General features: G+C 50.3%; 1 protein-coding gene across 1 annotated transcript in view; it reads left to right on the top strand.

Annotated features, from left to right (window-relative positions):
- The window catches only part of BCO1 (beta-carotene oxygenase 1), a gene marked incomplete at both ends in the record, with an annotated part of 37,910 nt that extends 22,548 nt beyond the window's left edge, over positions 1-15,362 (top strand). The window contains 4 exons of the mRNA XM_080702707.1: positions 7,740-7,845; positions 10,332-10,426; positions 11,986-12,097; positions 15,133-15,362. Of these exons, the coding sequence (XP_080558833.1) occupies positions 7,740-7,845; positions 10,332-10,426; positions 11,986-12,097; positions 15,133-15,362 (543 nt within the window). The remainder of the gene's footprint in view (positions 1-7,739; positions 7,846-10,331; positions 10,427-11,985; positions 12,098-15,132) is intronic.
- Positions 15,363-15,793: the final 431 nt, after the last annotated feature.

Raw genomic sequence — 15,793 nt, 5'->3', positions numbered from 1 at the left:
CAGGAAAATATTTGTATTGCCTTCCTGTCTGTCTATTTATGTCTAAATCTAGATAGATAGATAAACATCAACATAGAGACAGACATAGATAGATGCACATACAATATACACATGCATAATATATATCTTAATTTTAATCATACTATACATAATTTTAACAGTTTCACATACAGTTTACACACCATACAATTTGCCCACTGAACATGTGCAGTGCAGCGGCCTTTGATGCTCTGCATCCGTCGCCTGTATCAATTCTCGAGCATCTTCATCACCGCAAAGGAAAGCCCATTGATCAGCCATCATGCCCTGTACCACCTCCCCCAGCCCCAGGCAACCTCTACCCTGTGTATATCCAGAAGGATTTGCCTCTCTGTAGTGTGTGTGTGTGTGTGTGTTTCGTTTGGGGGGATATTTATTTATTCATTCATTCATTCATTCATTTTTGTAATACTGAGGATTGAACCCAGGGGCATTCTATCTCTTAGCTAAACTCCAGTCTGAATTTTTATTCTTTATTTTGAAACAGGGAGGGTCTCACTAAGTAGCTGAGGCTGGCTGTGAACCTGTGATCCCCCTGTCTTAGCCTCCAGAGTACTGGGATTACAAGTGTGCACCACCACGCCCGGCGTGTGTGTGTGTGTGTGTGTGTGTGTGTGTGTGTGTGTGTGTGTTTGTTTTGGGGGGGGTTGTTTTTTGTTTGTTTGTTTTTTGGTGGTACTGGGGTTCCTGGAAGCCCTTCTACCTCCGGGCTACACTCCCAGACCTATTTTATTTTTGGAAACAGGGTCACTTAAGCAAGCGCGGCCAGCTTTGAACCTGCGCGATCCTCCTGTCTCCGCCTCCCAAGCGCGGGGATTACAAGCGTGAGCCACCACGCCCAGCATGTGTGGGTTTTTTAATTTAATTTTATTTTATTTGTGTGTGTGTGGTACTGGAAGTGGAACCCAGGGGCTTTCTACCTCTGGGCTATACTCCCAGACCTAGTTTGTTTTTTTATTTGGAAACAGAGTCTCACTAAGTTGCTGAGAGCCTCACTCAGGAGCTGAGGCTGGCTTCGAACCCGTGCGATCCTCCTGTCTCCGCCTCCCAAGCGCGGGGATTACAAGCGTGCGCCACCACGCCCGGCTTTTGTGTGTGTGTGTTCTATACTAAAGATTGAACCCAGGGGTGTTCTACCTTGGTGCTCAGTTGCTGAGGCCGGCCTCGAGCCTGCAATCTTCCTGTCTTAGCTGCGTGTGCCACCACGCCGGGCTTTTCTCTAAACTCCCTGCGGATGGACTTCCACGATATAAAGCCCCTCCCACGGCTGGCGTCCCTCGCTCGGCGCCATGCTTTCGGTGTCCCCGCCTGGGAGCGTCAGCCCTCTATCCCCTCTTGCGGCTGCAAAGGTACATTCTATTTTGCACACAGCCTCGTCTGTTGCCTCTTACTCTGACTAAACGTCTCTTCCTGCCACGAAATACTCTTTGACAGCTTCATCTTACAGACCACTCGAGGTCTGCATCTGAGGTCAGTACCCTCGGCTTACACAGTCCCCCGACGTTGAAGGGTTCTGTTCTTGCCAGAAAAATGACCATCGGGCCACTCATTATCCTCAATTAGGGCGATGCTGCGCGGCTCCGGCCCCCTCCAGGGGGCTCTGGATAGGCTTCTGGCTCCAGAAATTACTGGCTTCATGACTTAATTCATTTAAATGAAACCAAATTCAATTACAGTTTGATGGTTGCCATTTGCCAAATGTACACCGTGTGCCAGGGGTACTTGGCTAAGCGTTTTATTTCCCTTACGTCATTTAATGGTCAAAACAACCTATGGGAGACGCCCCCGTGTGAGCCTCATCCTACAGGTGAGGCTCAGGGCAGTGAAGAAATGCGTCCAAGGCCACATGGCCCGGCCAGGATCGGAACCTGCGCCAGGCAATCTCCAAACCCACACTTGAGACTCTTAGGGGCCTCTGTGCCCCGGACCCCCTCGTGGCAGCCCCCAGCGGGTGAATCCAGGCCCATCCATCTCAGCCCAGGGCTGATGCCTGCAGAGAAGCCTCTCTCCTCACCCCACACACCCCAGATTTTATAACCTTTTATCACGCTGGGGAAATGGTTTGGTTCCTCGGAACCAAGCTTAGAAGGTTAGCACGTATATTTTTAAGAGCCGCTATTGTAGCCGTGTGTTGCTTTGAAATTAGCAAAGAGGACCGAGCCCTGGGATGGGCCGCCCTGGCCACGCTATTTAATTGCTATTTACTGTCCCTTAAAAGTGTCTTCTTTCAAGTCGCCTGCGTATAGAGACGGGGACCTCAACAGGCCCACGTGGCTTCACGCGTCCCTGCGGGAGTCCCGGGGCTCTGGCGCCATCCTGTTCCAAGGCTTAGCAGTGAGGCGACCCCAGGGAGTGTGGGCCTTTCTCGGAGGTCCTTCTGTTCTGGGATCTTTGTCTGCCCTGTCTCCTCTGCCCATCACATTGGCCATGTTGGAATGACCCTCAAAGCTTGACCAGGCCGGCAGCCCACGCCCAAGCCAGGGGTGGCTCAAGCTCCAGGAGACCAGGCCTGGGTGGGCTCTGCCCCAGGGGTCCCAGTGCACAGCCAGGGGAGAGGAGGTCGGGCCTAGAGATCTGTGCGCACGCGTGGGGATCTCTCCAGAGAGAGGACCTCGCCTGGTCCCCTCTTCCTGCCCAGGGTGGGCTACAGGAGCGAGGGCCCCTGCCTTTTTGACTTGGGGGTGGAGGGTGCACTTTGAGCCCTTACGTGTTAGGATTGAACGTATGTTGAGGGAATTATTGGACGATGGGGTGCAAGATCTCCCTTTAGTGCTTGGAGCACATCCTGAATTGAAAAAGGCTTTGCACTAGATGAGGCAACAGGAGTGCCTGCCCTGGACGCCCTTGCTTTGGGGCCAGCAGGGGTCAGAGGAAGGTGGGGCGCTGGGGCCTCTTGGCACCCCGGTCTGTGTATGTAGGGCGGCAGGTGTCTGCGGCCCGGCTCGGCGGCGGCGGGGAGGGACCGGGCATGCACAGACAGCCGGGGAGGGCCCTGCCTTGTCCTGAAGGGCACCGAGCTCTGCCCCGGAGCTGGGCTGCCAGCAGTTCTCATCCACTCATGCAAGGCCCTCGTGGGAATAGGCACTTGGACCTGGTAGCAGCAGCTTCTACCTGGGTCGGGAGATTTGGGCTTGGTTGCCAAATGCAATAAACAAAAAAAATATAGACAGGATAATAAGAGAACTGCCACCGATGGCGAGCGTGCCGTGTGCCAGGCCCTGGGTTAAGTGCCCGTTCTGCTCTCAGAGCCTGGCAAAGGGGCCCCACTCCGGGTTTCTGTTCTAGCAGGGCCCCTCCTTTGCAGGGTGAGGGTGGCACAGAGCCGGGGGGTCATGCCCACCAGGAGGTGCCTACCATCCTTTCTGCAACTGTGTTCTGGACATCTGAGTCCCCAAGCCCGCCTCAGTGCCCGCCTCTGTCCCTCTAAGGGGACTGTGCCGCTGGTGTGCCCACCCCAGGCCCATGAGCTGGCCGAGGGCTTGGGTGGCAGCCAGGGCATGCTGCCTGGGCTGAGGAGGGAGGGCGGCCAGGGGCCAGAGGCAGGCTCCCGGTGTGCCGCCCTCCAGCGCGGCGCTCCAAGGCCCCTGGGAGTTCTACAGCCATCTTGGTTCTTCCAGACCACCGCTGTTCAACAGTACTTGGGAGGCTGAGAGGAGGATTATAGGTTTGAGGCCAGCCTCAGCAACTTAGCAAGACCCCGTTTCAAGATAAAATGCAGGTCTAACTTAGAGGTAGAACAGCCTGGGTGCAATCTCCAGCATGCCCTCCCCAGTTAGATTTAAAATGCTACAGTGGCGGCCATATTGGATGGTGCAGTTCCGCATATGGTCCGTGTGTTCAGCTAGGAGAGAGAAAATGTCTTACTTAATTTGCTTGTGACATCGGGCATAGGACCTATGGGCCCCTTTATTCATTCTTTTGCAGGGAGTCTTGCATATTTCAGGATTTGTATTTTGTACTAGAGACCAAACCCAGGGGCATTCTACCTCTGAGTTATACCTTTAACCCCTCTTCTTCTTTCTTTCCTTCTTTCTTTCTTTTTTTATTTTAATTTTGAAACAGAGCCAGGTATGGTGGCGCAAGCTTATAATCCCAGTGCTTTGGAGGCTGAGACAGGAGGATCGCAGGTTCCTGGCCAGCCTCAGCAACTTAGTGAGGCCCTCTACAACTTAGACTCTGTTTCAAAATAAGAAATAAAATAGGGGTGGGAGCATAGTTTGGAGGTAGAAGGCCCCCTGGGTTCGATCCCCAGGACCTCCATAAATAAAGAAGCTTTGAAGCAAGCTCTTGCTAAATTGCTGAAGGGTCTCACTAGGTTGCTAAGGCTGGCCTCAAGCCTGCGATCCTCCCTTCTCAGCCTCCCAAGTCCTGGGATTACAGGCTTGCAACCACCGCACCAGACTATACAAATTGTTGGTGCTTTCCCAAGTCACATCATAACCCTTCTGGGGATTTCTTATCCATGTCTGCAGATGAGAGGGAAAGTAACTTGCCCAACATAAAAAATCACGCGCAGGATCGTGTCGGGATTTGGACGCAAGTCTGTCTGTTACTAACTACGATGAGTCTGGCCCCGAACCAGGTGTTTTCACAACTATAATTTAATGCTAACCGTCATCCTCAGATGCAGGTCAGAGCAGCCCTGCTTAAGTCCACCAGCCCTCTTCACGGGTGGAGAGGCAGGGCGGGCGAGCTCGAGGCTCTGCCTGAGTTCACACGGGAGGTTGTGAAGTCAGGCTGAGCACCGAGGCTGGTGCTCTGGGGGATGACTGGGATGGCTGCTCCTCCTGGGAGTTCCCTCAGGGGTCGCGATTGCAAAGCAGACCTGCTGGATTCTGTGGAACTCCGGCTGGGAAGGGATCCCTTCCCCAAGTGAAGCACCCGGGCAGCAGAAAGCAGCCGAGTCATGTTCTTTACTGCTGTGTGTGGAAAAATTCAGTTTATCCCTCAACCAGTCTGACCAGTTTCAGGCTGGAGTTAGAAGACATCTCTGCAGAATGCTTCCCTGAGAATCAAGGCTGGGACATGCCCAGGGACTGGCAGGTGTCACGTGCCCAGCAAGGCACCAGACAGACCTGCTACCGGCTGGGCTCCTGGTGCTGTGCAGGAGGAGGGAGACGCATGGAGTTTCTGTTTAGGGGACACCCCGATGTGCCGGGCACCGGGCTACGCTGTTTGTACACTTCAAGTCTTGTAATTCTCCCAGGCAGCTTGCAAAGCATGCGACTTGTCTGCTGATGCTTGGCGAAAAGCTGACTGAGCCCTGCATTCACTCTTCTCTCGGCAATTACTTACTGGGTGTTGACTGCGTGTCGTGCACTGAGCAAAGTCTGGTCCGTCTCTATGGAGAAAATATGCTTAAAAAAAGCAGCCCCGTCAGGAGATGATCACGGCCTGGGACAAACGTGGTGGAGGCACTGCAGGGTCAGCTTGAGTTGTTAGGGAAGGGGATGTCTGAGCCCCACAGCCTCAGGATGGGTACTGGCCAGCCCCCGGGCCTTTGCACTTTGCCCAGAGTATCTGTGCTGTATATACTACCCGCCCGATAGTCATCGTGGAAAATTAATATCTAGAGAAAAGTTTAAATGAGAAGTCAGACGTAACAATAAGCCATGGCCTTGTTCCTCAGTGCCTCCCAGTGTCTGACCTGTAGTCATCCCCAGGAGTATTGGTAGAGTAATGATAATAAGAATAAGAGTTGTTAGTACTATGGGGATAATAATATTTTTTTGGCTTCAATGAAGAGAATTCTATGGGAATAATAATAATATAATAATAATATTGTTATAACCCCTTATCCATGGTTTCATTTCTACCATTTTAGTTATCTATGATCCATCAGTTGTGGTCCAAAATATTAAACTGAAAATCCCCCAAATAAACTCTGGGTGAGTGTTACGTCGTATGCTGTTCTGAGTAACATTCTGGGACCTGGAGCCGTCCCGCTCTGTCCCCCCGAGACGTGAGTCAGCCCTTTGTCACCGTGTCTGTGCTGTATGCACCGCCTCCCCGTTAGTCATTGTGTAGCTGTCTCAGTTGTTAGATAACTGTCGTGGCCCCGCAGCGCTGATACCTAGGTCTCAGTCCTCTCTGTAGTTCTGGCCATCTACTGGGGGATTTGGAATGTATCCCCTGAGGATGGGGGTGAGGGGGACACAGTATAACTACCAAGATGTCATCGCGAACCAGAGCAGCTAACATTTATCTAGCACTTCGGCCAGCCAGGTAATCCTGTCAACCATTTTTAATAACAATTTCATTTAATCTTCACAAAAACTCAACAGATACGTATACTATTATTATCCTCGTCGTATTCACCAAGAAACTGAACTACAGAGAAGCCAAGTCACTTGCTCAAGGCCCCACGGTTGGTTGGTCTGTGGGGGAGACAGGAAGCAGTAGGGGCTCAGTAAGTAATCGACCCAGTTCAGTCGTTTCCCCAGGCTGTAAGGATGATGGTCGGGGCTGCACAGAGCCCAGTCTGGTGGCAACTCGAGACTGAGGTACAGCCCGGAAAGCCGTTTTCCTCCCAAATAATTTTATCACGTTTGTTTGAATTTCAGCGGTGATACTTTTTCATGGATGAAAATGCAAGAACATACAGAAAGAGGAATGACAACCCCCGTGCCCCAGCACCCACTGGAGTGTCGATATTTGTTGTCTTGGGTGTGGTTTTGTGTACGTGGTGGAGCTCAGACTGCGCGTGTCGCTTATTTCAATACCTTCCCTCAAATGTCATATCATTAGCATTTCTCGTATTACTGCGGACTCTTTATAAACACCCTTCTAATGACCGATGCAGCCTTTTAGAGGTGAATCATCCCGTATTTAAAACGTGAGAACTTACGCTTATAAGCACTTTAATTTTCCCTGGGAGGGAGCAAGCAGCCCACAGTACGAGAAAAGAGCTGCGGGCTTCAGAGTCCTGGTTCCGCCATCCAGCATCTGCGAGACCTCGGGAGGCGGGGAAATCGCTTCAACTGCCAGGCCTCGTTTTTAAAATCAAGAATAAGAAATAATAGCAGTAAGCCAGGCATGGTGGCGCACGCTTGTAATCCCCGCGCTTGGGAGGCAGAGACAGGAGGATCGCGCAGGTTCAAAGCCAGCCCCGCGCGCTGGCTTAGGAGACCCTGTTTCCTAAATAAAAATGTAAAAATAGGTCTGGGAGTGTAGCCCAGAGGTAGAAGGGCTTCCAGGAACCCCAGTGCCACCAAAAAAAAAAAAAATAGAAAATAGGTCTGGGAGTATAGCCAGAGGTAGAAAGCCCCTGGGTTCCACCCCCAGTACCACCAAAAAAGAAAAAGGAAGGAAGGAAGGAAATAGCAATAAAATAGCCGCTTTGCATGGTTAATGGGAGACCCAAGCAAGATGATTTATGCAAAGCCATTTTTAAATGTACACATTTTTTTGTGTGTGTGGTACTGGGGTTCCTGGAAACCCTTCTACCTCCAGGCTACACTCCCAGACCTATTTTTATACTTTTTTTATTTGGAAACAGGGTCTCTTAAGCCAGCGCAGCTGGCTTCAAACCTGCGCCATCCTCCCGTCTCCGCCTCCCAAGTGCGGGGATTACAAGCGTGCGCCACCACGCCCGGCTGAATGTGCACATTTTTAAATGTACAAGGTGAAGCAAAGGCTTGCTCTGAATATGATGTTTCTCATTTTTCATTTTGTTTTTGAAAACTGCTTCTTTGCTGCAGGATGCAGAAGTGGGCTCAAACTTAATCAAAGCGACATCGACCACAGCCACAGCCCTGAAGGAGAAAGACGGGCAAGTCTACTGTCAGCCGGAGCTGCTTTATGAAGGTAAAACGCCCACTCTCTCCCTGGGCCTAGGGCAGGGGAGGTTTCACGGAGACCCTGACGCCCTTTTTTTTTTTTTTTTTTTTTTTTTTTGGTGGTGGTACTGGGGATGGAACCCTTCTACCTCTGGGCTACACTCCCAGACCTATTTTATATTTTATTTGAAAACAGGGTCTCTTAAGCCACTGAGGCTGGCTTCAAACCTGCGCGATCCTCCTGTCTCAGCCTCCCAAGCGCGGGGATTACAAGCGTGCGCCACCACGCCTGGCCCTGAGGCCCTTTTATATAATTTATATAAGTATATAGACCTCCTCCTGATACAGAGACAAGGGTTACAAAGAGGAGAGAGTGTCGGGGTACCCAAGGAAAGCTTCTGGGGACCTTTCTCTTCAGAGAGTTTCGAACGTCTCTGGTTCTTGGACCAGGTGACTTTCACAGATGCCTTCCGTAATGTTCGTTTCACTTTTTTTCTTTCTTTATTTTTGATCCTGGGAAATTGAACCCCAGGAGGTTCTATCTCCAACCCTTTCTTTCTTCTTTCTCTCCTTCTTTCTTTCTTCTTTCTTTCTTTCTGCAGTACTGGGGATAGGACCCAGAGGCATTCTACCTCCAAGCTGCACCCCAGCCCTGTTTTTTATTTATTTTTAATTTTGAAATAGGGTCTCACTGAGTTGCCAAGGGCCTCACTAAGTAGCTGAGACTGTTCCCGAACCGCGATCCTCCTGTCTCAGCCTCCCAAATGCTGGGATGACAAGTGCGCACCACCACGCCTGGCTCCTTATTTTTTTTTAAACAGAGTCCTACTAAGTTGGTGAGGCTCTTGCTGAGTTGCTGAGGCTAGCCTCGAATCTGCGGTCCTCCTGTCACCGCCTCCCAAGGACTGAGATAAAGGGCATGTGCCACTCTGCCCAACTTTGCTGTGACTGGCTTATTTAACAGGCATGCTACGGTTTTTGTTTGTTGTCTTTTGAGGGATGGGTACTCTGTTCTGAACCTAGGGGTATTCTGCCTCTTTGCTACACATCAGCCTTACTGTATTTTTTATTTGGAAACAGGGTTTCCTTAAGTTGCTGAGGGCCCTGCTAAGTTGCAGAGGCTGACTGCAAACCTACCAGCCTCCTGTCTCAGCCTCCCAAGTACTAGAATCACAGGTGTGCACCAGCGCACCCAGCTCACACTCGTGGTCACGGTGTATGAGCGGCACAGGGCCCACAGTCCAGCCTAGAGGCGTCTGCGGTACAGTAGACAGGCTTGCCCGAGGACAGTCCTTTAGAGACTGCTGATGCGCGGATATTTTTTTCTCTCTTTTTCTCCCTGAGATGGAACCACCCATGCAGCACAGGCTGGCCTGGACCTCACAGGCTCAAGCAATCCTCCTGCCTCAGCCTCTGGAGTAGCTGGCACTGTAGGCAGCCCGTCCAGCGCAGAAAGCGATGGGGATATTTTGTTGTTGTTGTTTTGATTTGATTTTTTGTGGTGCTAGGGGTGGAACTCAGGGTTTAATGCATTACTGAGCTTTTTTTTATAATATATATATATATGGCTGGAGGTACAGCTCAGAGGTAGAACACCCCTGGGTTTCATCTCAGTACTGAAAATAATCTTTTTTAAACATTATTTTTACATAATTATGTTTGTTTGTTTTGTGGTACTAGGTATTAGACTCATGGTCATTCTACCTCTGAGCTACACCCCCAGCCTTTTTTATTTTCTGATTTTGAAACAGGGTCTCACGAGGTTGCTGAGAGCCTCGCTAGGTTGCTGAGGCTGCCCTCAAACCTGCAATCCTCTCGTTTTGGCCTCCCAAGTACTGGGATTACAGGTGTACGCCACCACGCCCGGCTATTTTTATATAATGTTATAACGGAATTCATAGATTTATTTGTATTCCCTATTGATACTTCTTCCTATGGCTTCCAAAATTTCTCCTCACTTACATAGACCTTTTTTATTTTATTTTATTCTTTTTTTTTTTTTTTTTTGCGGGTCTGGGGATGGAACCCAGAGGCATTTGACCTCCGAGCTACACCCCCTGCCCAATTTTTTTTATTCTTTATTTTGAAACAGGGTCTCACTGAGTTGCGGAGGACCTCACTAAGTAGCTGAGGCTGTCCGCGAACCGTGATCCTCCAGTCTCAGCCTCCCGAATGCTGGGATGACAAGCGTGCGCCACCACGCCCGGCTTCACAGATCCTTTTTTAAAAAAAGATCTTTAAGAAAATTGCAGTAGCCCCTGATTTTAATCATGCAGTTCTCTTTGATTTCTATCTGGGGTAATTAAAGATGTTTATACACTTAAGAATCTTGCTCCTGAAATGTCTATTAGGGCTCGTCATTAACAGAGGCTCCCTCTCCTTCCTCTGACCACCTGTGATGCAAATCTGGAGTCGGAGTCCAGGTCAGGAATCCTGCTGGACATCGTTGCTGGCCTCAGGGGGTGCTCCCCTCCCCCAGTGACCGGCCTCACCGGCCACCTCATTTCCCTCTAGGCTTAGAGCTCCCTCGGATCAATTATGCTCGCAACGGGAAGCAATACCGATACATCTTTGCAGCTGAAGTTCAGTGGAGTCCCATCCCGACCAAGGTACCATTCCCCATGTGGCTGCGGGCTGATTTACTCTGTAGGATTCTCACCCATCTGCAAAGCTAGGTTTTGAGACTAGGTGACCTTTATCAGACAGGGAGGTCAGTGTAAGATAAGATAAATCTGAAGTAATGATGGACCATCCAGAGAGGGAGCTATGGCTGAGCTCAGGGGGAGAGGCCATGGTTGGAGTTCCTCATTGATTTCTTGGGTCCCTATGTATCTACTGAGCACCAACTATGGGCCGCAGTGTGCTAGGCGCTGAGGCTAAATCAGCAGGGAACCCCAAACTCTGTCCTTGAGGACCTGTCCCAATCCTGCACCCTCTGGAGCAAAAGAGCGTAGCCGGAACCTGGTGGTGGTGGGGGGTTCTTTTGTTTTTCAAGCTACTCTTTGTTGATACTTACTATATCCCGGTACTGTATGCAGAACTCTACAAGCATGACTTTTCCTTAACATCATCATTCGTGATAATTTTGCACTTTTTAAAAGTGCAAACAGCGTAGAACTGTACAAAGCCCAAAATTAGGGTTCCCACATACACACACCCCAAGCCACTCCCCATTAATCCCATACCCTAAAGGGAGTAGGCCTATGAGAACTTAGAGAGACCTTTTTTTTTTTAATGGTCCTGGGGACTGAGCTCAGGATTACGGCACATGCAGAGCAAGTACTCTACCACTGAGCTGCATCTCCAGCCTGGGGCTGTACGCTCTTAACACAACAATGGAATTGTGTAATATTTTAACTGCCAGCATTGAACACATTTGTTTATTTAACATATAAAATTGTAATGCAGTGCCACATACTAGATCAATTCAGGATGCTTCTGAGAAATCACTCTCAGTATCAGCCACATGCTTGGAGCTGGAGAAGGAGGAAAGCTAGGTCCTCTCCTTCTCTGATACTGTGCTGAGCAGTGACAGACGGCATTTGGAGGTAACATCGGGCCTCGATTTAAATATAGGCATGGTGGCATATGCCTATAATCCCAATACTTGGGAGACTGAGGCAGGAGTATCATGGGTTCAAGACCAGCCTCAGCAACTTAGTGAGACTCTGTTTCAAAGCAAAATTTAAAATAGTGCTAGAGGTGAGCCGGGTGTGGCGGGGCACGCTTGTAATCCAGCATCTGGGAGGCTGAGACAGGAGGATTGCGGTTCGCAGGTTAGTGAGGCCTTCTACAGCTTAGTGAGACCTTGTTTCAAAATAAAGAATAAAAAAGAGGGCTGGGGGTATAGATCGGAGATAGAATGCCCCTGGGTTTCATCCCCAGTACCGCAAAAAAAAAAAAAAAAAAAAAAATAGGGCCAAAGGTACAGCTCAGAGGTAGAATGCCTCTGGACTCAATCCCCTGTACCACACACATAAATAAATAAAGAAAGAAAGAAAGAAAGAAAGAAAGAAAGAAAGAAAGAAAGAAAGAAAGGAAGGAAGGAAGAAGTCCAGGTGTGAGGCACGACCTCCCCTCCCCGTGGGCTTCCACACCTCGCTCTTCTTGGGAAATGGGCACACTGCCAAGCAGGTGACTGCCATATGTCTCCTGTTTGGATGTCCAGATCCTGAAATACGACATCCTCACAAAATCATCCCTGAAATGGGGAGAGGAGGGCTGCTGGCCGGCGGAACCCCTCTTCGTGCCCACGCCGGGTGCCAAGGATGAGGATGACGGTAAGTCCCCGAGGGGGCGAGCCCACTCCCCGCACCTGCTCTGACCACCCCTCATGCAGAGACATCACTGGGGGCATCTATCACCCCCGCCCCATCACATTATTTTTGGGGGAGGCCCACTCTGAAGTCCTCATCTGTCTGTCAGGAAACTCCCAGAACCACTCTCAGTTCTAACACCAATTGCCAAGTCCTGGGGCCCCCAAGACCACTGTGGGTTCTGATTCATTAGGAGGACTCTCGGAACTCCCTAGGGGTCTTCCTGGGGTCACATTTTATGGCTGTGGAAGCAGACAGAGGACACAGCTCTGGGCCCTGGACAGACCAGCCTGGAGCTTCCAGCTGCCCTCTTCCGGGTGGCTGTAGACAGAGTTAACTTCTCCTGACAACTGTCTGGCAACCCACCCGGAGGCCCGCCCGCCACGGGGCTCACCGGAGCCTTGGTGTCCACAGCGTTAGTGGGGCTAAGTCACATCCACCCGGGTGGCTGGCCTGTGGTCTTCAGCCCCTCAGAGGTGAAGCTGATGGTATGGGGCCCAAGGCCCCACCAGGAACCACAGTGCCAGGCTGGACTCTGGTGCGGCCCGTGGTCCCCAGGTGAACAAAGACACTCTGCTAGGCAGGACCCCAAGGGCTTAGAAGGACCTCCCAGGGACAAGGCCAGACCTCTCTTTGGGAACAGCTAGATTCCTTACTATACAAAGCCCCTGACCTTTCCACAGAGTGACACCTAACTCTCCAGAATGTGGAATCTTGGTTTTAAAATTCATGGCACTGGCTGGATTCAAGTTTCTAACTCTAAATGTGGAAAATGTTCACACAGCAACTAGAAAGTGTGTATTTGCAGCCCACTTTCATTTTGTAGGTTGTTTTTTCTTTTTTTTTTTTTTTGGCTTTTGGTAATAGAGATTGAACCAGGGGCATTCTACCCCTGAGCTACACCTCTAGCTCAATTTTATTATTTTTTTAATCGTGTGTGTGTGTGTGTGTGTGTGTGTGTGTGTGTGTGTGTGTGTTACTAGGATTAAACCCATGGGGTATTCTACCTCTGAGCTATACCCCCAACCCTATTTTTTTATTCTTTATTTTGAAATAGGGTCTATCTAAGTTTCAGAGGGCCTCACTAAGTAGCTGGGGCAGGCCATAAACCCCCAAAATCCTCCTGTCTCAGCCTCCCAAGCACTGGGATTACAAGTGTGTGCCGTCATGCGTGGCTTATTTATTTTTGTATGCTGCCTCCGAGCCATACCTCCAGCCCTTTTTATTTTATTTTTATTTTGAAACAGGGTCTCACTAGCTAGATTGAGTCAGTATTTGCTGAAGCTGTCCCCAAACCTGTGATCCTCGTGCCTCAGCCTCCCAAGTCCTAAGATTACAGGCATGCACCAGCATTTATTTTTTATTTATTTTTTATTTTTTATAGGTCTGGGGATGGAACCCAGGGGCATTCGACCTCTGAGCTATACCCCCGGCCCTATTTTTATTTTTTATTTTGAGACAAGGTCTCACTAAGTTGCAGAGGGCCTCATTAAGTAGCTGAGGCTGTCCGCAAACCACGATCCTCTGGTTTCAGCCTCCTGAATGCTGGGATTACAAGCATGCACCACCACGCCTGGCTTATTTTTTATTTTATTTTATTTTTTTTTTTTTTTGGAAACAGGGTCTTACTAAGTGGCTTGGGCTGGCCTCAAATCTGAGATCCTCCAGTCTCAGCCTCCTAAGTACCGGGATTACACCCAGTACTTACAGTACTGGTGTGCTGTACTTACGGTACAGGTGTGTGCCACCATGCCTAGCTCTTTTTGTAGGTTTTTCACATAGCCAAATCGTCCTTTCCCTCCATCATTCTGGCTTGGCCTCAGAAAAGCTAGCCCACAGCCCTGGGAATGCTGAGGGGGTTGGGTGAGGCCACCACCCAGCCCAGCCAGTGATGGGGCTGCGGCACCTGCAGGGGAGGGAGGGCTGCCCCAGAGCCGGCCAGCTGCTTTCCTTGGGAGGGAAGGGAGTGGCCTTCCACCTGCCCTGTCGCCTCCCAGGTGGGGACTCTTGGCGTCCGCATCCCGCTCAGCTGAGCACAAGCGTCTCGACCTTCTCTCTGTCGGTCTTCCTCTTACCAAAGGAGGCTCAGAGGGAAGAGTAACTTGCCCAAGGCCGCGTCCTCCTTAGAAAAAATAACCACTCACCAACAGGAGGCTGGACTTGAGCCCAGGCTGATCTGACAGCTCCTGCGTTCAGCCACCCCGCAGCCTGGGCGCCTGGGGGAGGCCGCACCTTGCTGGAAGTGTGTGCGCGTTCTTTCTTTAATCCTCTGTCCACCCTTCAGGGTCGGTACTGAGTGTTCAGAGTGTCTTCCCTCTCCCCAGGGAAAGCAGGGTTAACAGTCCTGTTGCATGCATAAGAGCTGACCTGGGCTCGTCCGAATGTCAGTGGAGTGCAACAAGCCCCGGTGTAGGTAGCTTAGTAAGATGTAGTAACCGTTGTGTACAACCGAGGGGGAGTGTCGGTCATCAGGCGTGTTAAGTGGTAGGAAAATAGCCACTTACCAATGCAAGCACAATTTGCAAAGTACTTTCATAATCCACCCGGCAGGAGATCCTCTTAGCTAAACAGATAGGGAGGATTATCCTCCCTGTAACAGATAAAGAGACCAAGGTTCAGAGAGGGAAAGACTGGGTCGGTCAGGGCTAGAATCGGGTCTTTGGGTTCCTAGTTCCAGGGCCTCTCTTCTGCTCACATAGAATATCAAATTCTCTTCCTGTTTTGATTAGATGCCTGACTTTAAAGAGGAGCAGGAGACAGGACTGAGAAATGTATCCCTCCAGCTAGGAGGCTCAAGGCTGCACTCCTACCAAGCATATCTCTCTCTCTCTCTCTCTCTCTCTCTCTCTCTCTCTCTCTCTCTCTCTCTCTCTCTCTCTCTCAGGGCTGGGGGCAGCTCAGCAGTCATGCCCTTGTCTCGCAGGCGCCAGGCCCCGGGTTCCAGCCCCAGCATTGAACAAGGAAAGCTTTGCAAACCGCTTTTGTTTGTTTCCCCAAAGGAGTTATCCTATCTGCCATTGTCTCCACCGAGCCCCAAAAGCTGCCTTTCCTGCTTATCCTGGACGCCAAGAGTTTCACGGAACTAGCGCGTGCCTCTGTTGCCGTGGAGATGCACCTGGACCTGCATGGCTTGTTCATCCCCAACGTGGACTGGGACACAAGAAATCAGGCCCCTTCCGAGGCCCAGCGGGATGAGGCTGCAGATGGCCTCGCGGCCCCACAGGCCTGACGGTACCGGGAGGGGGCGTCTGGTGAGACCAGCTCCATCGGCAGGACCCTGGGAACCCCAGCTCACTACTTTCTCTCTGGGGAAGGGGGTACAATTCATTTTGTACTAATTCTTTCTGCAGATACTGTGATAAGCTTAGAGACAGGTTTCTCCGTATCTTTGCAGTAGAAACCTTGTTTGAAAGTCAATTATTTATTGGTTAGCTATAGCACATCTAAAAATGCCCCCCCTTTTTTTTTTATTATAAAGACCTTGGCCATGAATCAGAAATTTTTTTTTTTTTCCTGTTGTTGTTATCGGTTGGTTGCTGAGTTTGTTTTTGTGGTACTGGAGGTTGAACTCAGGCATGTTCTACCTCTGAGCTAGGCCCCCAGCCCAATTTTTCAGTCTTTATTTTGACACAAGGTCTCACTAAGTTGCAGAGGGCCTCA

The sequence above is a fragment of the Muscardinus avellanarius genome (genome assembly GCF_963383645.1).
Source record: "Muscardinus avellanarius genome assembly, chromosome: 10".
Classification (NCBI taxonomy): Eukaryota; Metazoa; Chordata; class Mammalia; order Rodentia; family Gliridae; genus Muscardinus; species Muscardinus avellanarius.
Note: the sequence above shows the minus strand (reverse complement) of the source record. Positions and strands in the feature narration are given on the sequence as shown.